Genomic DNA, 23,718 nt, shown 5'->3' on the forward strand with positions numbered 1-23,718 from the left:
TATACACTTTTTATGCAATATTTTTGTTTGTCTTTATATGAAAAACCACATAAACATTTCAAAAAACACCAAAAGGAAGCAAAGGATGCTTCCAGGATGATGGAGTGAGGACTTTGGCAAATCCTCCCTGCAAAGTCAAATATACAGTTGGGGGAAAAAAAAAAAAACAACTGTCAAAAACAATCATCTCAAATGATTGGAAACTGACTAAAGGCATACAATAAATGGAGAAATATTTTCTCAGGAAAATCTACTGAACCTGCGTATGAGCATCAGAAGTCTGTGGCACTCTTTCCTGGGCCTGCTCGCATTACTCTTCCTCCCCAACAAGTTAAGTCAGTACAGTACTTCTACAAAGGTGGAACAGGCCATGAAAACTAGCAGCTCAGAACTTAGCTGATTCAGAGTGGAAAGCAGAAAACCTGTCCCAGAAGTGAAAGGAAAAATTCTGAAGCTTTCCAAGTGTGTGGAGGTTGAAGTCCCAGTTAGGACAACAAACAAGCATACTGTCAGATCAGTAGGGGGTGTAACAGAGAGATCTTAGAAGAGAGACAGCCACAGATGAACTTGATAAACTCTCCATGTACTCCTAAATAAACAGGGACTACACGCATGTGTAACAGAGATTGGAGAAATCCCAAACTATCCATACATTCCAGGATGGAGATACAAGAAGTCCCAGTGGAACATTAAAACTGGGACAAACTTGAAAATGATCTGAATTTCGAATGCACTACCCAATCTACACACAGATCTGTCAGCAGCAGGGAAAAGGCTTACTGGCTCTGTCTTTGAGCACAATTTCTCACCAATGATTGGCTTAAAAGTAAAACAACAACAATAAACTGAGCAAAGACATTTGCTTCCACATACCACAGGACAAACATATTTCACAGATTCACTCTAGGCAAGTTACTAAACAGAAATTAGCAATGACAAGCTTTAGCGGTAGAAAGGATGCAATCAGAATCCACAGCTGCTACAATATGTTATCTATATTATCCAATTTTCTTTCTTTGTAATTAATTTTATTTATTTATTTATGACTGTGTTGGGTCTTCGTTGCTGCACGGGCTTTCTCTAGTTGCGGCGAGCAGGGGCTACTCTTCATTGCGGTGTGCGAGCTTCTCATTGCAGTGGCTTCTCTTGGTGTGGAGCACGGGCTCAGGCAAGTGGGCTTCAGTAGTTGTGGCTCACGGGCCCTAGAGCGCAGGCTCAGTAGTTGTGGCACACGGGCTTAGTTGCTCTGCGGCATGTGGGATCTTCCCAGACCAGGGGTTGAACCGTGTCCCCTGCATCGGCAGGCGATTCTTAACCACTGCACCACCAGGGAAGTCCCTATGTTGTCCAATTTTCAAAAAACTTATGAAATATGAAAAGAAATAGGAAAATGTGACTCATAATAAGAAAAGAGATAAGCAGGCAATAGAGTCTTTCATGGTTCCCAGATATTGCATCTAGCAAAGATATCAAAGCAGTTATTTAAAATATTTTCAAAGAACTAATGACAAGAAAAAGAGGAAGAGGACTCAAATCAATAAAATTAGAAATGAAAAAGGAGAAGTTACAACGGACACCGCAGAAATACAAAGCATCCTAAGAGACTACTACAAGCAACTCTATGCCAATAAAATGGACAACCTGGAAGAAATGGACAAATTCTTAGAAACGTATAACCTTCCAAGACTGAACCCGGAAGAAATGGAAAATATGAACAGACCAATCACAAGTAATGAAATTGAAACTGTGATTTAAAATCTTCCAACAAACAAAAGCCCAGGACCAGATGGCTTCACAGGTGAGTTCTATCAAACATTTAGAGAAGAGCTAACACCCATCCTTCTCAAACTCTTCCAAAAAATTGCAGAGGAAGGAACACTCCCTAACTCATTCTACGAGGCCACAATCACCCTGATACCAACACCAGACAAAGATACTACAAAAAAAGCAAATCACAGACCAATATCACTGATGAATAGAGATGCAAAAATCCTCAACAAAATACTAGCAAACAGAATCCAACAACACATTAAAATGATCATACACCATGATCAAGTGGGATTTATCCCAGGGATGCAAGGATTCTTCAATATACGTGAATCAATCAATGTGATACACCATATTAACAAATTGAAGAATAAAAACCATATGATCATCTCAATAGATGCAGAAAAAGCTTTTGACAAAATTCAACACCCATTTATGATAAAAACTCTTCAGAAAGTGGGCATAGAGGGAACCTACCTCAACATAATGAAGGCCATATACGACAAACCCACAGCAAACATCATTCTCAATGGTGAAAAACTGAAAGCATTTCCTATAAGATCAGGAAAAACACAAGGATGTCCACTCTCGCCACTATTATTCAACATAGTTTTGGAAGTCCTAGCCACGGCAATCAGAGTGGTTAAAGACTCGGCACTCTCCCTGCCAGGGCCCCGGGTTCCATCCCTGGTCGGGGAACAAAGATCCCACAAGCCGCGCAGTGTGTCTAATATATATATATATTTGTGTGTGTGTGTGTGAAGCATATATATATATATATATATATATATATATATATATATATTTTAAAGTATCCGTCCTTGAAGGTCCCAACTTCTTCTTTGTCTAAAATAATTTTCAAAATATAACAATCTTCTCATTCTAAGTAATTCCAACACTTTTGGTGCATATTTATACATGTCAATACAGTAAAATTCAATAAACTAGCATCTTGCAGTCCAAAACTCCTAATGGCTGGCAGCAGCTAGTCAAAAATGACCTGGAGAGTCTCACTGATTAGTACCTATGGCACACTCCATAACCTCATAAGCAGATTTTTAAGGCAGTTTTGATAGCAGACTGGAATAAGAGAAAGTGTAAAAGTTAACAGTAAATTAACTTGGTACATTAGTCATAAAAGACTACATTGTACTGTAGTAATCAGCAACTCCCAAATCTCAGTGCTTACAAGAACAGTGGTTTATTTCCCATTTAAACACAAATGAACAGTTGTGGGTTGGCAAAAGGCTTAGCTCCACACTGTCCTAACAGAGGGACATACGCTAATAAAGGCTCCACCATCCAGGGACAGGAAGATGGCAAAGAGTGTACTAACTCTAACGGCTGCCCCCTAGAAATGACACACATCATTTTGTTCACATTTCATTGACCAAAAAAATAGTCACATGGCTACACTTAATTCAGGCACATGGAGAAACAAATATCTATCATGGGCCCAGAAGGAAAAGAAACAAAAATCCTGATGAACAGAATGAATGATTATTTAAGATTACTGAACGGGCTAAATCAAGAATTACCGTACTGCTAGAGAGGCAATGAATCTCTTCAGAGAGCCCATTTCTACCCATTCAATGCAGAAGAAAATAGTCATTTAGAGTTCCATGCCAACAAGGCACTCAACTTTTAAAATAGAAATATAATTCACATACCATAAAATTCACCCTTTTACAATATACAGTTCAGTGTGTTTTGGTATAGTCACAAAGCTGTGCCACTATCACCATTATCTAATTCCAAAAACTTCTATCATTCCCAAAAGATTCCCAAACCCTATACCAATTAGCAGTCATTCCCCACTTGCCCCTCCACCCAGCCCCTATCAACCACTAATTTACTTTCTGTCTCTATAGATTTGCTTATTCTGGGAATTTCAAATAAACGGAACCATGTGATACTGTGGTCTTTGTGTCTGTCTTCTATCACTTAGCATAATGTATTCAAGGTTCGTCCATATTGTAGCATGAAACATTACAACATTTCAGCTTATGGATATTATTCCACTTTGTGAATATATTATACCACATTTTATCTATGTATTCATCAGTTGATGGACATTAGTGTTGCTTCCATTTTTTAGCTATTATGAATACTGCCACTATGAACATGGATGTACAAATTTTTGTGTGAATGTTTCAGTTCTCTTGGGTATATACCCAAGAGTCGAATTGCTGGCTTACATGGTAACTCTATGTTTAACATTTTGAGGAACTGCCGAACTATTTTCCAAATAAGCTGCACCATTTTACATTCCCACAAGCAATGCATGAGGGTTCCTATTTCTCCACATACTCGCCAACACCTAATGTCTGTCTTTTTCATTACAGTCATCCTAGAGGGTGTGAAACGGTATCCGATTGTAGTTTTGTTTTGTTTTTTTTTGCTGTACGTGGGCCTCTCACTGTTGTGGCCTCTCCCGTTGCGGAGTACAGGCTCCGGACAGGCAGGCTCAGCGGCCATGGCTCACGGGCCCAGCGGCTCCGTGGCATGTAGGATCTTCCTGGACCGGGGCACGAACCCGTGTCCCCTGCATCGGCAGGCAGACTCTCAACCACTGCGCCACCAGGGAAGCCCCGACTGTAGTTTTGATTTATGTTTAGATAATGATTGATGTTGAACATCTTTTCCTGTGCTTATTCACCATTTGCATATCTTTGGAGAAATGTCTATTCACATTTTAATTGGGTTATTTGTGTTTTTATTATTCAGCTATGAGTTCTTTATATATTCCAGTATAAGTCCCTTATCAGATATTTGATCTGCAAATATATTCTCAAATTCTGTGAGTTGTCTTTTCATTTTCTTAATGGACTCCTTGAATCACAAAAGTTTATAACTTTGATGAAGTCTAACTTATCTATTTTTTTTTTTTTTTTGCCCCTTGAGCTTTGTATCATATCTAAGAAATTATTGCCTAATCCAAAGGTCATGAAGATTTACACCTATGTTTTTTTCTTAAAGTTTTACAACTTTAATTCTTACATTTAGGTCTATGATCCATTTTGAATTAATTTTGTATTCAGTATGAAATAGGGGGTCCAAATTCATTCCTTTGTATGTGGATATCTAATTGTCCCAGAACGATCTGTTGAAAAGACTATTTCCCTCAATGAATTGTTTTGGCACCCTTGTCAAAAATCAACTGACCATAAATGTGACAGTTTATTTCTAGACTCTATTCTATTCTATTAATCTACGTGTCTAGCCTTATATCAGGGCCACGTTGTCTTGATTACTGTAGCTTTGTAGTAAGTTTTGAAATTAGGATGTTTATATTTTCCAACTTCACTCTTTTTCAAGATTGTCTTGGATATTCTTGGCCCTTGCATTTCCAATTGAACTTCGATTCAGCTTGTAAATTTCCACACCCCCCTAAAAAGAAAAAAATCAGTTGGGATCTTGATAGGGATGGCACTGAATTTGTAGATCAATTTAGGGAGTACTGCCATCTCAACAATGTTAAATCTTCCAACCCATGAACAAAAAATATCCTTTTATTTATTTATAGAATTTAAAATTTCTTTCATGAAACTTCATAGTTTCAATGTTCCTGTCTTACACTTCTTTTGTTAAATTTATTCCTAAGTATTTTATTCTTTTGATGCTATTGTAAATGGAATTCTTTTTTAAATTTCATTTTCAAGTCGTTCACTGCAATCTATAGATTTTCAATTAATTTTGGTTTTAGAATCAGGGTAACACTAGCCTCAGTGAATGATTTAGGAAGTGTTCCTTTTTGTTTTGTTTTGTTTTTAAGGGAAGGGATTTTGAAGGATTTGTGTTAATTCTCCTTTAAACAATGTGGTAGAATCTGCCAGTGAAGCCATCTGGTACTGAGCTTCACTCTGTGAAGGTTTCTTGCTTTGGTTTGGTTTGGTTTGGTTTTCTTAGTAATTCAATCTCCTTCCTTGTTATAGGTCTTTTGAGATTTTCTATTTCTTCTTGAGTGAGTTTCAGTAGTTAGTGTTTTTCTAGGAATTTGTCTAGTTCATCTGCGTTCTCTCAGGTGTTATTTCAAATGTATAAGGTTAGCAAAACTTTAAAGACTGATAATATCAAGTGTATTGGAACAAAAACCAAGATAGACTATATGTTCAGCCATATCTCAACAAATTAAGAGAAGTGAAACCATACAGAGTGTGTTTTCTTACCATAATGAAATCAATCTAGAAATCAGTAGCAGGAAGATAGCACAAAAATCCCCAAACACTTGGACACTAAACAATGCACATCTAAATAATCCATGGGCCAAAGAGGCAGTCTTAGGGGAAATAAAAAATATACTGAACTGAATGAAAATAAAAACACAATATATCAACATTTGTGGGACACAACTGAAGCTGAGAAACAAATTTATAGCACTAAATGCACACATTAGGAAAGGGGAAAAGTCTAATAATCTCAGTGTCCAACTCAAAAACTTAGAAGAGGGAGAGGAAAATAAACCCAACATGAGCAAAAAAAAAAAAAAAAAAGTATATAATAAAGGTAAGAGAAATCAATGAAACAGAAAAACAAAAACAATAGAGTATCGATGAAAAAAGAGATGATTCTTTTAAAATAATCAATGAAATTGGCAAACCTCTAGCAAGACTGACAAAGGAAAAAAAACCTTGAGCAAGAAGATATGAATTACCAATATGAGGAATAAAACAAGGTATACAGCACTACAGACTCCAAAGACATCAAAAGGAAATAAGGCAATACTATAAACAGCTCTACACATATAAATATGACAACTTCGATGAACAGACACAAACTATCACAACTCACTCAATATGAAATAATTTGAATAGATTTACAACCATTAATGAAATTGCATTTATAATTTAAAATCTCCCAAGGAAGAAATCTCCAGGCCCAGATGGCTTCCGTGGAGAATTTTATAAAACTTAAAAAAAATTAACTCTAAGTCTATACAGCCTCTTCTAAAAACCAGAAGAGGAGGGAGCACTTCCCTACTCATTATATTAAGGTAGTATTACCCTGATACCAAAACAAGATAAAGACAGTAAAAAAAAAAAAAAGAAAATTACAGAACAATATCCCTCATAAATATAGATGCAAAATCCTCAACAATATACTAGCAACTGCAATAAAGCAATATATGAAAATTATACAACATGACCAACTGGAGTTTATTCCAGGAATCCAAGGCAGGTTCAACAGTCACAAATTGACCAACGTAATCCACCATACTAACATGTTGAAAAAGAAAAATCACATTACCACATCATTTGAAACAGAAATAAAATTTTACAAAAGTCAATGGCCATTTGTGATTTTATTAATTAATTAGTTTGTTTACGGCTGCGTTGGGTCTTTGTTGCTGCACGCGGGCTGAAACCTGAAGCATATCCAGGATATACAACCAGGTGAAGACAGGGCAAAAAGAATATGAAACTCCTACCTTTAAAACCTATCCTATAATCATTACACACTACAGGTCAAACATTGTTAAACCTCCTTTTAGGTACAGGAACTAATTCTTTAAATCAAAATTATGTAAAGTGGCTGGTTTCTCAGTAACATTGAGAAATACAGTTTCTGTATGATATTAGTCTCTTGCCAATATAAGGCACAACAATGTAAGTGGAATCCATTTCTGTGGTGTAGTTTTCTCCCAGGGAAAGTGAAGCAGATAATTCTACTCCATCACTGCATCACAATGCAGTGGCCACAACACTGCATTCTAGTGGCCAAAAGAGAGCATAATCAGAAATGTCTTTCGGACTCTGGATTAAAACTTAAAATATCTAAAGTCTAGAAGTTAATAAGAAAATATTATAAATAAGAATTGCTATAGACAAAGAAATCTTGCATTTAAGATTAAAATGAAGATATAAGAAGGAAAATATAGTCAGTCACCACTATAGTGGTCCAGTCACCACTCCAGTTATGTAAATTTGGCCCCTGTTTTGTAGCTGACACTATATTATTCTCATCCACAACTGGACTAAGATTTTCCTCTAACTCTTCCTGTAACTCAGCAGCAAAGCTTGAATCCCTTTCATTTATTACCTGGAAACAAGTACCAAACAATTAAACTACTTACTGAGAAATGCCCCATTTTAAAAAGAAAACAGTTAATGTTCAAAATACTCAAATTAATATAAAAAGGACAATATTTAAGCTTTTAGAAAAGAGTAATTAATATGTTTTTGCTTCTATAGTTCATATGTTTATACATGCAACATATATTTTCCAACTACTACTATTTATTAGGTAGTTTAGTTGGCACTAGAGTGAACCAGGAGTCCATAGTCAGCTAGAGGAACAATTAAACAGAAAAAAAAAAAAGTAACGGGAGTTAACCATTCTCTCTTTGGAGAATAATTTGCAATGCCTAGTAGGGTCTAAGATGGGTATACATGTACTACGACCCAGCAATTTAATGTACATGAAGTTAACAATGTTTGTAATACTAAGAAAGTGGAAACAACCTTACTGTCCATTGGTAGGGAAACTGGTAAATTAACTCTGATTTATACAAACATGAAGAAATAAAATAAATGAATCAGATGTCTCAACCAGGCACTGGCCTCAACCTATAGAGTGCTTAGGGGAAAGGTTATACCCTATGCAAGATATCAGCCCATGGGGTGGTCACTCACGAAAAAGCAGTCACTATGGAGTTAAAAAAAAAGGGGCGGGGACAGAGCGGCATCCATCATAAGACCACAAAGCTCACCAGGACTCTTAAACACTGCTGTCGCTACTGCAGTCACCACCTATGCCTCTTTTAACAAAACTGCTGATCCTCAGGGTTACAGGGAAAAGCTCCCACAGCACCCATGTGGCACAGTAAAGGGGTAATTCAAACACAACTTCAGCTTGAGTTTCCTAAACTCTACGAAGTAACCACTGCCATGGGGGAAGCCCCTAACCCTGGTGATACTGATTTGAGGTTCTCTGGAGGAAGAAATTTACAAATATGAAAGGATACACAGGACCCCCTCGACAGGAAGTACATTCACTAACCATCAAAGAGAGAGAGAAAAAAAGAAACAAACAGGGCTGGATACAGGGAGAAGAAACCAACCAAAAACAAAACAAAACAAAAAATTGAAACAGAGGTCCACAATTTGACACAGTTGGAAATCCAAAATGTATTAAAATAATTTATACAACAAAAGGTAAAGATTGGCTTTCATACCTCTACAGCATAGGGTTTTTAAAAAATATATAACCATTCTTTTTATTGAAGTATAGTTAATTTACAATGTTGTGTCAGTTTCAGGTGTACAGCAAAGTGATTCAGTTCTAAATATATATTCTTTTTCAGATTCTTTTCCATTATAGGTTATCACAAGATATTCAACATCAGTAGGTCCTTGTTGTTTATCTGTTTTATATATAGTAGTGTGCATATGTTAATCCCAACCTCCTAATTTACCTCTCCCCCCACACCATCCCCTCTGGTAACCATAAGGTTGTTTTCTATGTCTGTGAATCTCTTTCTGTTTTGTAAATAAGTTCATTTATATCATTTTTTTAAGATTCTACATATAAGTGACATCGTATGATTTTTGTCCTTGACTTACTTCACTTAATATGATAATTTCTAGATCCATCCATGTTATTGCAAATGGCATTATTTCATTCTTTTTTATGGCTGAGTAATATTCCATTATATATATATATGTACCACATCTCCTTTACCCATTCATCTGTCAATGGACACTTAGATTGCTTCCATGTCTTGGCTATTGTAAATAGTGCTGCTATGAACATTGGGGTACATGTATCTTTTCTCTGGATATATGCACAGGGGTGGGATTTATAGCATAGGTTTTGAATGAACTTCAACATTTGCTGAAATGCATTGAATGGCATATCTTCATGGCTCTAATCAATACTGGGCTCAAACTACAGTTATACCTAAAGAACTAAAGAACTAAATTTAAACAAGTTACCCTCTATAATCTTAGAGGAATTACTCAACATAAAATAGACAACAAATAGGTATGTCTCACCTTAACTACCAGAACTACTATCTTGCCTAAATTCTCCCTGGTCATAGAACACATTGCCCTAAAATATCCTGTAGTGGCAAAGGATGCTCTGACCCAATGAGTAATCAATTTATATCAAGTCTTTGGGGCTTACAAAATGCTTTTATAAAAGACGGACCCTATGGACCACCCCTCAACCCCTAGTTAAAATAGCTAACATAGCTCAATGTAAAATAAAACAGGGCCTTCAAAGATTGAGATTTATTATATAAGACCTAATTAGTGAAAGAGTGATTATCCCTATTGCTTCTCCATTTAACAGCCCAATGTGGCCTGGTAAAGATGGAAAAATGAATAGTGCCTCACAGTTGATTACTGTATCCCTGATGCTATGGTCCTACCCGTGAAGGCCCCTCTACCCAATACTACTAAAATTACTGACACCATCCAATCAGAAACTGGTAAATATTTGGATAATTTTGACAAACACGTTCTGTTCGGTGACCTCTCAGTCACAGTTTGCCTTCCCCTCCAGAGGGACATGATATACCTTTACCTGGCTACCCATATGGCATCTCAAAAGCCTTGCCACCACATACAACCTTTATAGGTAACTGTATCCAATTCTCTCCAGGAGCACAGGTATGATGTTACATTGATTACATCCTCCTCTGAGGACATTCTTTTGACGCACCCATTCAGGACGTACAAATACTCATGAAAAGAGGATGGGTCACTGCCCCACACATACTGTAAGGCCTGCTACCTTGTTTACATTCGTGAAAACTATTTGGTAAACCAAGGGCCACTCCACCCCTTACAATGTCAAGGGGCAACATTAAAACAAGTCCAACAAGGAACAATATATATTCAATATCCTGTGATAAACCATAATGGAAAAGAATATGAAAAAGAATGTATATATCACTTTGCTGTACAGCAGAAATTAACACAACTTTTTAACTCAGCTATACCTGAATAAAATAAATTAGAAAAAACAAAGTCCAACATCTTTTAGGTCCTTTTGGATACTGGAGGTTATATATTACTCATTTACAAATTTTACTTAAGCCTGTTTATGCTGTTACTTGCAGGTCAATCCACCCTTAATAGGTGGATTCCCAAAAAAGATTCTAAAATTTGTCAAAATTATAATATAACAGACACTCCCAACAGTGCTACTTCCTCCCCCATCCCCCCCCACACGAAAAACCCCACACACAAACACACATATAAACACACAAAGAATCCTTCACTGTAGACACTTTAGCAGCCTCTTTTCATGACTCCTGGAGTCTCTGGACCACCCACAGTGTCCATAAGTTGTCCACTGGCTTCTGATGCAAGAAACTCTCTCCTCACCTCCACACAATATGCCATTTAAACAGCAATGACTGACAGCACACTGGACCCTCCTAGAAGTAGAGGCTCTCACAAGCCCTGAGCCTGTGACCCTCCATACCCAGTTGCCCATTATGCCTTGGGTCCTGGAAGCAACACCTTGCAAGCTCAGCATAGCCACCAAGGTCTCCTTGCTGCAGGATAGAAACAAATCTGGGCCCCCTGGCATATCCCATCTACAGGCACGCATGGTCCTCCCCTGTTCTCATTCAGATGTCATGGTGCTAGAAGAGGTCACCCCTCTCCCGAACCCCTTGAATACCTGGAGACCAGTTTGGATTCAACTGAGTGAAAGCAATAGGAGTTCAACACTTCTAACTCCCATCTTAAGTCTGATGGACAAACTTGCTGTTCAGTGGACAGCATCAGGACCCCTACACATGCTGGAGCTCACTGGAGACCTACTGCTTTTCATCCCTTAACCAGGATGTCCCTGATGAAGGAAAGGACCCAGAGGTCAGCACAACTGGCTGAACTTCCCACAGTTTTCTTAACACTGAATGCTCTGGCCAACAATCGGCTCCATCTGCACATTTTCACAGACTCTTGGGCCATTGCCTAGGAGTTGTACCATTTGGAGTAAAGAACTCTGGAACTCTCTTGCTTTCAGATACTCAAAATATAAATCATGGTCCACGTGTCTATACATATACTAAAGCCACAATAAAAGGCCTCACCAAGACACTCCTTATCCCCATTAAGAGTTCCAGACATTACTAATAGCGACCAAGGTACTCATTTTATTTCTCAAAATACACATCATTGGGCTCTTGAACAAGGCATTCCATGGAACTTACGTTTTCCTTACTGACTTCAGGCTGCAGCCCTCATACCACAGCCATGATGGCTTAAACAAGTTCAAAATTAAACTCAATGAAAAATGGTACATTTCAGTCATCAGTCAGACACCAACGGTGAATTGTAATCAGTCTCATTCCATTTTTTTAAGTTTGCCTGCTGACAGCTTTTAGGCCTCACCCCCTCCTTCTTCCTCTCTGTCCCTCAAATGGGCAAGTTGGTAAAAAAAAAAAAAAAAAAAAGCCTAGGTGCTCTTTCCTTTGGTGTGGGTGGGAGAGTCAAACCAGGCAAGACCCTGTAGGCACACAGGAACCCCAGACCCCACCCCCTAACCACAATAAAAGCCCAGAGCCAGCCTCCTTCCCTTGCCCTTTCAAATCATTTTGGATCTTCCTGAGGAGACTGCCCTGCTCTTCCCTCTTCACTATGTACATAGATAAGTAATAAGCCTTTAAATAAAAGTAATAAACCTCTTCACGGTGTGTGTGTGGCACCGTCAGTTTCTCTCTCCAAATCAAATGTTGGGTAGGAGTCCATTCTGGCTTTACAGAGTGGCCACAGCACCATCCTAGCTCTCTAAGGTATTAGCTACGCGGTCACTTGCAGTCAGTCGCTCAACCTCTCTAAATCTGTTTTCTCCACTCCACAGTCTGGGTAACAGTGCTCTCTAGTCTAGACAATAAGCTCATTGAGAGCAGGGATCACGTCTGTGTTGCTCCCCCATTTACCCCAAACACGCAGTGCCAGGGACATAGCTGAATGAGTGACTGCTTCGGTCCATAAATATCTACCTGGCCTATTTCGTAGTAATGTTTTGAGAATCAACTGACACAGCACATTCATTTATTTGTTCATCCAACAATTATTTGAGTGCCTCTGCCGTTTTATAAACTATAAAATGCTCTCGATTAAAAGGGACTGCACTGACTGCAACTCTAAAAGTAAAATACACACACACAACCAAGGTGAAAGCAATGAGGATAGTGTTCAGAAATGCAGGTACTCCTGCAACAAAAGTGGGTTTTCACCCTAGAGATTAATCAGCAAGTTCTTCCATTAATCAAATAAGGTAGCAAACAAATAAAACTAGCTGAAACCAAAAACGTAGTTGACTGCACAGTGATTTAAACTATCTATAGTTCTCAGCCCTTTTATCAAGAGCTGAAAGTTAAGGGAATGGCGTGAGACTGGATCGACGTGATCCCAGGTCGGAATCACGACAGTGGGGCCTTAGGCTGGGGCGTCCGGACTAGGACATCTCGGGACCAAATGCCAGCGTTCCACGCCCACAAACAAGCAGATCTTCCCACCACCGCGCAGACGGAAAGGCTCCCAGGAAGCACAGGACACCGTTTCCTCGGTAACAACTTGCCAAATTACTCTAAAGAGCACCAAGAAAAGGAAAAAGACGAAATAATTTTCATAATCTGAGAGGGTTCAAACTACCTTCGTGAAGAAAACTGCCGGGTACATCCCCCGCTTGGGAACTCATCCCAGCGCGCTGCCGCTTACCTGGCGGACCATCAGAGCGCCTTCCATCGCGGATCCCTCCGCCGCCGACGTACCGCGCACGCGCGCCCCACCGCGGGGAGTGGGCTGCAGGCGCGTTCCCCGCGGCCCCGCGGCGAGCGCTCCGGGCTCTTGGCCCTGCGCGTCTCTCCCGCTTCTCGGCCCTGCGCGTCCCTCCCGCCCGCCCTCCGAGGGCCACCTTCAGTCCCGTCGGCGCGTCTTGCGCCCTCTGGCGGCCATTCACGACTCGCCCCCTCCACACACACCCCCACCCCAGTATGTAATGTTAACTTGTTAGCCGGCAGGCCTATCTTTGCTAGGAATCAGGATGAGTCCCTGTCCTTACCTACCTCCCAACCTCAAACTCATGTGCCTGCCGTGAAGTGGCTTCTAGGCAAAAAGCCTCCACTCTGCTTCTCATTTATACGTACACTGCTCCAATGTGCAGAAAAAGTGAATTGCATGGCAAGGGCTGTTCCTTCAAATAAGCAATGAACTTGAGGATATGGGGAGGGGGAAGGGTAAGCTGTGACAAAGCGAGAGAGTGGCATGGACATATATACACTACCAAACGTAAAATAGATAGCTAGTGGGAAGCAGCCGCATAGCACAGGGAGATCAGCTCGGTGCTTTCTGACCACCTAGAGGGGTGGGATAGGGAGGCTCGGAGGGAGGGAGATGCAAGAGGGAAGAGATATGGGAACATATGTATATGTATAACTGATTCACTTTGTTATAAAGCAGAAACTAACACACCATTGTAAAGCAATTATACTCCAATAAAGATGTAAAAAATAAAAAAAATTTAAAAAATAAGCAATTGAAGTTATTGATAAAAAGCTATTGAATGTTGTTGCAGATGCTAGTTCCAAAACAGCTATAAAAGACATTTCTAGAACAATTGAGGAATATTGAATATGAAACGTTTATTAGAGCTAGTGTTACAAAATAATGAATGACAGATAAATTTATTGATATTCGTTTATGGTTAATTAATACTTTTGTTTATGTTGGAGAATGTCTTTATTATTAGAAAATTCATGCTCGAGTATTTAGGAGTGAAGTGTCATGATGTCTGCAACTTGATTTCAAATGCTTCAACAAAGATAGATGCCAGAGAATGGATGTGTCCTCCCAAATTCATAGATTGATGCGTAGTCTGCTTCCACCGTGTGAGGACGCAGTGAAGAAGACTGCCTTCTGTGAACAGGACGCCGGCTCCCACCAGACACCGAATCTGCTGTTGTCTTGAGCTTGGGGTCCCCAGAGTCCACAACCCTGAGAAATAAATCTTTGTTGTTTAAGCCACACAGTCTGTGGTGTTTTTGTTTTGGCAGTCTGAGTGGACTAAGACAATACATAGAGAGCAAAATAGCAAAATGTTAACAATTATTGCATCTTTGTGGCAGGTATACCAGTGTTCAGTGATTCTTTCTATTTCTGTATGTTTGAAAATAATCATGTAAAGTTGAGGAGGAGGAAAGAGTCAAATCCAGTTCCACAGAAAGTCAGATATTGAGTGTATTTTTAAAATATATAATACATGCTAAAGGACAAATTACCTAATAAGAAAGGATAGGTTCTTGTCCTAGTCCTGCAAAACTTTGCATAAGCTGTGTTTTCCTTCAATGTTGTGTACAAGAATAGACTGAAGAAAAAATGACTGTCTATTCTTTGAACCAGAAGCCACACACTTCTTTGGATTGAAAGAGTTTAATAATGCCAGTATTTTTTTTTTTTTTTTTTTGCGGTACGCGGGCCTCTCACTGCTGTGGCCTCTCCCGTTGCGGAGCACAGGCTTCGGACGCGCAGGCTCAGCGGCCATGGCTCACGGGCCCAGCCGCTCCACGGCATGTGGGATCTTCCCAGACCAGGGCACGAACCCGTGTCCCCTGCATCGGCAGGCACTCTCAACCACTGCACCACCAGGGAAGCCCAATTTAAACTATTTGTAAAGGCTGAAAAAATGAGAATCATCTGATAAAGGAAGATCCTGTGGTTGGGCTGAGCAAATCACTATTCAGGTTTTAGACCCAATTTAAAGTGAATGGCATTGGTTTTAAAAATCTAATTTTTAAGAAAAAGAAGAGGAGAATAGCAGTGAATATCAAATTTCTGCAAGGGTAAAAATTATGTTGTAAACAATAGAATATATCATTAGAGAAAAATTAATAATGTCCATTAAAATATAAAATTCCAAAGGTTAAAAAAATAACACATTTTTAAAAGACAAAGACTTGGTATCTTTAAATGCATAGAGAATTTATTAAACATTAAGACACAATAACATGGATGAATCTCAAGAACATAACGTTGAGTTAAAGAGGGGAGTCAGAAAAATACAGTAAGATTCAGTTTATAACATTTCAAAACATGTAAAACCAAACAGTACACTCCAAATACAGTTAAAGGACACAAATATAATAAAACTCTAGAGAAGAAAAAACCCAATAAGCACAATTTCCCTTTGAGAGGGAAAGAAAGGCGTTAGATTCAGGGAGGTGCATAGGGAACTTCAAACTGGACAGGGGTATAAAGTTGTTGTATAGTCATTCTGGATACCTTACATATATAGATATATAATATATATATTCTTATCATATAATTATTCTATCTACTCAATATTCAATAAAAGTAATTTTAAAAAATAAGACCCTTCATAGATAAAATGAAAAAAAGATATGATTAGACGATCCCATTGGCTAGGCAGAACAAATGGCTGGCCGTGAAGTAAAAATTGTCTGGGTTCAAATTTTGGCTCCACCATATACTGGCAGCTCATCTAATCTCTTGTTACCTGTGTCCTCATTTGATACATAGAGATAGCAACAGTATGTTATTAGTCAGCTACCATAACAAAATACCTCAGACTGGGTGTCTTTAAACAACAGAAATGTATTTTTTCACAGTTCTGAAGGCTAGAAGTCCAAGACCAAGTTTCCACCTAGTTTGGTTTCTACTAAGGACTCTCTTCCTGGCTTGCAAATGCCAGGTTCTTGCCATGTCTTCACATGGTGTGCTCTCTGGTGTCTCTTCTTACTAGGGCACTAATCCTGTTGGATCAGGACCCCAACCTTATGACCTCATTTAACCTTAATTACAATACTTCCTGACTCCAAATACAACCAAATTGACAGGCTAGGGTTCAACGTATTAATTTAGAGGGGATACAAATATTTAGTCCCTAATAAGCATGAAGTAATAATGGACTCAAATTTGATAATCTATATAAAATAGCACAGCCTCTAGCACAGAGCAAATTTTCAATTAAGGTTTGCTCTTTTTAGTATATAGTAATCAAAGAAATGCACATTTAAAATGACAAACCATTTTTATAATTCAATTGTGTGATAGTATAAATTGGTACTTTATAAGTCCTTTTCTGGGAATCTACACTAAAGAAATAATCCTTTATTCATCAAGATGTTCTCTGCAGGATTTCTTATACTTGTGAAATATTAGAAAAGTAAACATCCAAAAAATGGGAATGATAGTAACTAAATTACAGTATATTTACTCAGTGGAAACTTATGAAGGCATTATATGTTTTAGACAGATTTCTGAAGAGCCTACTATCTGGAAGGCACTATGTTTTGGGCAGAAATAATAAATTTCCTAAATTTAAAATATAGAAATAGAGATAGACAATCATATACAATTCATATAAATGTGAGACTGAGATTATTATAGGGCTAATTTATTTCTCTTTAATCAGACACAAAATTGGTATTATATTAATAAATTGTAACACATTTTATTTTGGTCTCTAAGCAGCCTATGTTGAAATAAAAAAGATTTAAAATGGTTTGTAATCATTAATTCAATAGATATACACTGAGCCCCTAGTATGGACCAGGCACTGTTCCGAGAGCTGGGAGCTCATAAATAAAATAGATAAAAATCACAGTCTTCATGGAGCTTATATTCTAAAGTTGGGAGATAGATCATAGGTAAAATTACACCTATGCCAGATGGTGATAATGGCCTTGGAGACCACAAACCAGGGAAGAAACAGAAAGATTTTGAATAAACAGGTCATAGTTTCACTGAGAAGGTAATATTTGAATAAAGGCACGAGGGAAGAAGGGAATATGCCACAGGGATATCTGGGATAAGGGGGCTTTAGACAGAGGGATGAGTGAGCTCAAACATCTCTGGGGTGGAAGGGTGCCTGGCCTGTTTGAGGAGCAACAAGGGAGACCAGTGTGGACAGAAGCAAATAAGCAAGGGGGAGAGTAAAGTAAATGAGACCAAGCAGGCAAGGTGGATGAGGACAAGTCAGATCTCGCAGAAGCTTTTAAGTATCGTAAAGACTTTGGTTTTTCCTTTGCATGAGATGGAAGCCAGTGGAGAGCTGTGAGCATAAGAGTGGTGCCATCTGACTTGCTCTGTAAAAGGACCAGTCTGTCTACTGTAGTCTCCTGATTGGTCTCTGTGCTCCTGTCCTCTCCCCTTACAGCCTGTAAAGGGGAGCCTGAGCGGACATCCAGATAAGAAGAGCCCCTGCCTTGAGCCTTACTTTAGAGGCTCTACTCTAGGCCTCCTCTGGCCATATTCCTCCCTTCAGAGACCACACTCCAAAGAGCCAGAACTCTGAATTCCTTGCCCAAACTGCCCCAAGTCCACTTCCAGGAACCACAAAGACCTCTTCTGTGAATCTGTTCTTCCAAGAATAAATGACATCACTGGTGTGCACACCCAAAGCCTGTGGAGTTACCAAGGGGTGGCTGTTTGTAATGGGTGTAAATGGAGCTTGGACTTGTAGACTAAGTGTCCATATGCATGGACACAAGGGTCCTTGCAAATGGGGAATGGAGCCAGAGCTGGAATAAAAGGGCAGTTTGCAGGCTAGTGGCCAGGAAATAGTTATCTCCACATCACTTACTACCTGGCATAGAATTCTGGGTAGCCCAAGAACTCTAAATTCTAACTGGTGTTTTAGGTCTTTGGAGCGATATATTTGCAAAGATAGGAAAGTAGAATATATTTAAGTTATTGATTTATAATTTTTACAAATTTAGGCAAATATGCACATCCGTTTATATTCTTTTCCCAGACTCCACAAATGTTAGGAAGAGATGATAAAGGGACAATGACAGAATCAAAGAGACCAATTAGAAGGCTAGTGCAATAACTCAGATTAGAGATGATGACTTGGACCAGAGTGGCAGTGGTGGTAGTAGTGAGATTCTGCATAGACAGTATTTTGAAGGAAGAATTTAAATGATTTTCTGGTGGATTGGTTGTGTAGTATGAGAGAAAGAAGTCAGGATCACTCTAAAGCTACCGGCCTGAACACTTGAAAGGATGGAACAACTATTAACTGAGATAAGAAAGCCTAAGAGAAGAACAATCTGGGGAGAGCTATGAGTTTGATTTTAAACGTGTTAAGTTTGAGATGCCAATTAGACATCCTAATGGATATGTGAAATAGGAAGTTGTATGCATAATCCCGAATTTCTGGAGATAGAGATTTGGGAATTATCAGAATATCAATGGTTTTTAAAGCTATGAAAGTGGATGAGATCACCAAGTGAGTGAATGTAGATAGTGAAAACATCTGATGACGTCTTCCTGGAACAATCCAAGATGTAGAAGTTGAGGAGATGAAGAGGAAACAGCAAAAACTCTGGGAAGGAATGGTCCTTGAGGTAGAGGACTCCAACCTGAAGCCAAATAAAGTATTTCAAGGAGGATGGAAAAATCAAAGATGATAAATATTGCTAATAGATCAGATAAGATGAGAACTGAGAATAGTTCTAGATTGCTCTGTATTTATCAATCTGGAGGTCATTGGTGACCTTGACAAGAGCAATTTCAGTGGAGAGCCGATTCAGGAAGAAAGGGAAAAGAGTAGAAGGAAGTGTGTATAAACAACTAGTTGGAAGAGTTTTGCTCTAAATGAGACAGTGAAATAGGGCAGTAGTTAGAGGGGGCATTTAGAGTCAAAAGGGGGCTTGTTGTTTAGCTTTGTTTTTAAATTTTGTTTGTTTTTTAAGATGGGAATGATAACAACATGTCTGAACATTCATGAGAATGACCCAACAGAGAGGGAAAATCACGAATGCAGGAGAGATAGGGTAGGGAGAGCTGCTGGAGTGAAGACCTTGCATAGGTAAGGGGGTAGGATTCAGTATGCAAGTGGATGTGCTGGCCCCGGATAGGAATCTGGGCTGTTCTTCCTTAGTATCAAGGAAGAATAAATGCGCACAAGTGCAGGTAAGCGAACAGATGTGCTGAGGTGAGTTTGTGGAAGTTCTCTTTGGACTGCATCAAGGCAGCCCTGACAGCCAGGAGATGGCCTGGCACTCACAGCCAGGCCACGGTGTTCTGTGAACACAGAAATTTCACACCACACTAATGTCAAACAAAGCCACTCTGTGACTGCGGTAGAACAAGACAAAAACGGGGTCATAGTCATGTCTCAACAGACACAAAAATATGGGCATGGCTCAAACCACCAAAATGACCAAATACCCCCCCACGCTGGCTGATATGAGTGACACCTGCTTCTTTCCCAGGCACAGCGTTAGCTTCACTTTGTTCCTTCCATCTTCTAGGTAAGATGCATGGAGATACCCAGTCATAGAACCGCTGCAACTTTCTGACAACATATAATCCAGGGAAAATCCCCACCTCTTGAATCCTCCCTACAAAATCCCCCAACACAAACCCAAATCCCATAGTAAATCCTTTCCAACACCCTTTTACTGAGACGTCCTCAAGGTTCTCCGTGATGTGCTTTAACCCTCATAGCAACGAGTGTTGTTCCGCTACAGGTGTGCTCCTGGTGGCCTTTGGCTGAAGGGCATTGATATTTCTCAGTGAAATAACACCCAAGCCTGAAAGTGAATATGGAGGACAAGTTGGAAGTTTGAGGAGAAAGGAGAAATTATGAAATACTTACTTGGGACCATAGGAAAACAAATGGACTGACGTATGAGGGAAACAGGATTGCTGGGCAACACCAATGCTTAAATGAGATTCATTGTCATGTATTTAAAGAGAGGTCACACTAGTAAATAAAGAACTCCTAGAAACTGAAATGGAAAAACCCCAATCAGGTAAGAAATTGATAGAGTATATGTCAGAAAGTTCACAGAAATGAAATACAAGTGCCTCTTTAAAAAATATTAAAAGGTGCTCAATTTCACTCAGAATAAAAGAAATTAAAACCACCCTGAAATATCATTGTCACCTGTTAGATTGACAAAGGTACAGAAATTTGATAATACATTCTATTGGCAAGACTGTCAGAGATATAGGAACTCTCATAGTGGGAGTGTAAAGCAATATAGCACTTTAGCAATAGCTATAAAAATCACAGGGGATTTTTAGTCGGGGAATTAAGATCCTGCATGCCGCCTGGCATGGCCTAAAAATTTTTTTAAAAATTTAACAAAAAAAAAAAAAATCACAAAATGCAGATACTCTTGCAGCAATTCCACTTCTGGGCTTTTCCCTATAGATTTAATTGCATACATGCAAAATAATGTGCAAAGTTATTCACTGGAGAATTGTTTGCATTAGCAAAAATTGAAAATAAATGTTCATCAATGAAGGCCTGGCTAAATAAACTATGTACATCCACCCATGGAATTCTATGCTGATTTTTTTTTTTTTAAGAATGAGAGGACGATCTCTATGTCATACACCTGAAACTAATATAATATGGTAAATCAACTATACTTCAATTTAAAAAAAAAGTGAGAGGGAGTAATATCAACAAAAATGGCAGAGTAGGGAATTCTGAAAGTCTGTACCTTCACAAAAGCAACAATTAAGCTGGCAGAAACTGTCAGGACCTACCTATTCGGAACTCAGGAATCCAACAAAAAGCTTATAATAATCAGGGGAATGCTTAACTAAGAAAAAAGAGCTGAGTCTCAGTAAGAGAGCTTTGTGATATTTTAATTTACTCTGCTACCACCCCCTGCTTCACAATAGCCCACATTTCTAGGACTGGTTCCCACTATTAGAGGAGTAGCACAGAACTTATTAAAGAATTGTGGTTGTTTGCTTTGACCTGTCTTGGTGGCTCCTGGAAGGACCAGCTAAAGGATTTGCCTTATTTCACCTAACTCAGAACTCTCTACCTAAAGGAGGGGAAGAGGGTGGGATTTATGGAAAACATTTGAAGGTAAACACTGTAATAGCCACTGCCTGCCATTTGGGACAAGGGAAAACAGTTGAGGCAAACAATAGACAATCTGAGAAGTTTGAGAAGAAAGGCTAGGGGAAAAGGGCTTTGAAAAGCTCCCACAAATTCCAGGGAACACAGAAAGTCACACACATGTCCAGAGCTTGGATCATGCGCAGAAAAGACCTAAGGCCCTAAGCTCTCACCTCTGGCAGATTTTCACCCTCTTCAGAAAGGGAAAGCTAGGGCAGAGTTGCAAATTGCCTAGCTGAGTTTTGTTTTGTTTTGTTTTGTTTTGTTTTTTGCGGTACACGGGCCTCTCACCGCTGTGGCCTCTCCCGCTGCGGATCTCTCTCTCTCTCTCTTTGTCTCTCTCTCTCTCTCCTGGAGTTTAAGGAAATCTCTGTCAAATCTCTAGCTGACCATTAAACTAACAGAGATTTCCATGGCCACACATGATAAAGAGTATAAAATTAGTTCAACTTATGAGGTACTTAGAGTAGTCAGATTCAGAGACAGAAAGTAGAACAGTGGTTTCAAGGAGCTGGAGACAGGGCAGAATGGATCCCCTATTGTTTAATAGGTACAGAATTTCAGTTTGGGAAGATGAAAAAGTCCATCCATGTTGCTGCAAATGGCAAAATTTCATTCTTTTTTATGGCTGAGTAGTATTCCACTGTATATATACACCACATCTTCTTTATCCATTCATCTGTTGATAGACACTTAGGTTGCTTCCATATCTTGGCAATTGTAAATAATGTTGCTAGGAACATTGGGGTGCATGTAACTTTTTGAATTGCTGTTTTTGTTTTTTTTCAGATATATACCCAGGAGTGGAATTGCTGGGTTATATGGTAGTCCTATTTTTAGTTTTTTGATAAACCTCCATACTGTTTTCCACAGTGGCTGCATCAATTTATATCCCCACCAACAGTGTAGGCGGGTTCCCTTTTCTCCACATCCTCGCCAACAATTTGTGTTCTTTTTGATGATAGCCATTCTGGCAGGTATGAGGTGACTGGAGTTAGTGTTCTTATAAAAGAGACCCCACGGAGATTCCTTGCCCTTCCACCAAGTAAGGACACAGAGTAGGCGCCGGCCATATATCAAGAAGAGGCCACTCATCAAAACGCAACCGTACTGGCACCTTGATCCTGGACTTCCAGCCTCCAGAACTGGAAGAAGTAAATTTCTGTTGTTTATAAGCTACCCAATCTGTGGTATTCTGTTATAGCAGCCTGAACAAACCAAGAAGCCAAGTATAAAAAGAGTAGTAGCACAGAGGAAAGTGACCGTGAACAAGGAAAAAAATCTTCAGTAAAAAAGAGTATGTGGGGCTTCCCTGGTGGCGCAGTCGTTGGGAGTCCGCCTGCCAATGCAGCGGACATGGGTTCATGCCCCGGTCCGGGGAGATCCCACATGCCGCAGAGCGGCTGGGCCCGTGAGCCATGGCCGCTGAGCCTGTGCGTCTGGAGCCTGTGCTCCGCAACGGGAGAGGCCAAAACGGTGAGAGGCCCGCATACCGCAAAAAGAAAAAAAAAAAAAAAAGAGTATGTGGACTATGACTTCGTAGATGACTGCAATGAAGAGAGGTAGTCTGTGGCATACTTTTCTGGCACGAAAGTGAGAGCTAGGGTTTTAGGGAAGAGTGAAGGAGAAGAGTCTGGAAGTACTAGTCAGCAGAAGGAAAGGCAATCACTTTTTCTCTGGGCCCAGTGGTGTACCATTTAGTATAGCTGCATGACACATCGCCCAAAACCTTAGTGGCTTGAAAATAACAATAATCATTATCTCTCATGATTTCCGTGGATCAGGAATTTGGGAGCAGCTTGGCCTGGAAGTTCTGGCTCACTGTCTCTCATGAGGTTGCCCTCAGTAATCCTGTGGGGCTCCAGTCATCAAAAGGCCTGACTAAGGCTAGAGGAAGCACTTTCAAGGTGTCTCACATAGTGGCTGGCAACTTGGTGCAGGCTGTTGGTTTGGGGCCTTAGTTTCTCTCCACATGGGCCTTTCTAAGATGCTGCCTGGCGGGGCCTTCCTCAGAGCCTGTTGATCCAGGAGAACAAGGTGAAAGCCGCAATGCTTTTTATGACCTAGCCTTGGAAGTTATACAGTGTCGCCTATACC

The 23,718-nt window shown here is 39.6% G+C and overlaps 1 protein-coding gene across 2 annotated transcripts in view; it reads right to left on the minus strand.

Moving 5' to 3' along the window:
• The window catches only part of GRAMD1C (GRAM domain containing 1C), an 81,607-nt gene extending 68,065 nt beyond the window's left edge, over positions 1 to 13,542 (minus strand). Inside the window, exon 1 of one of the 2 annotated variants that reach the window (XM_079923413.1) lies at positions 13,452 to 13,542. In XM_079923413.1, the coding sequence (XP_079779539.1) occupies positions 13,452 to 13,478 (27 nt within the window). In that variant the 5' untranslated portion in view covers positions 13,479 to 13,542. Of the gene's footprint in view, positions 1 to 13,385 lie in introns of both variants that reach the window. The other variant, XM_079923412.1, reaches the window with a different exon arrangement.
• Between the last annotated feature and the right edge of the window lie 10,176 nt (positions 13,543 to 23,718).

Source organism: Stenella coeruleoalba (assembly GCF_951394435.1).
Source record: "Stenella coeruleoalba genome assembly, chromosome: 5".
NCBI classification, from domain to species: Eukaryota; Metazoa; Chordata; class Mammalia; order Artiodactyla; family Delphinidae; genus Stenella; species Stenella coeruleoalba.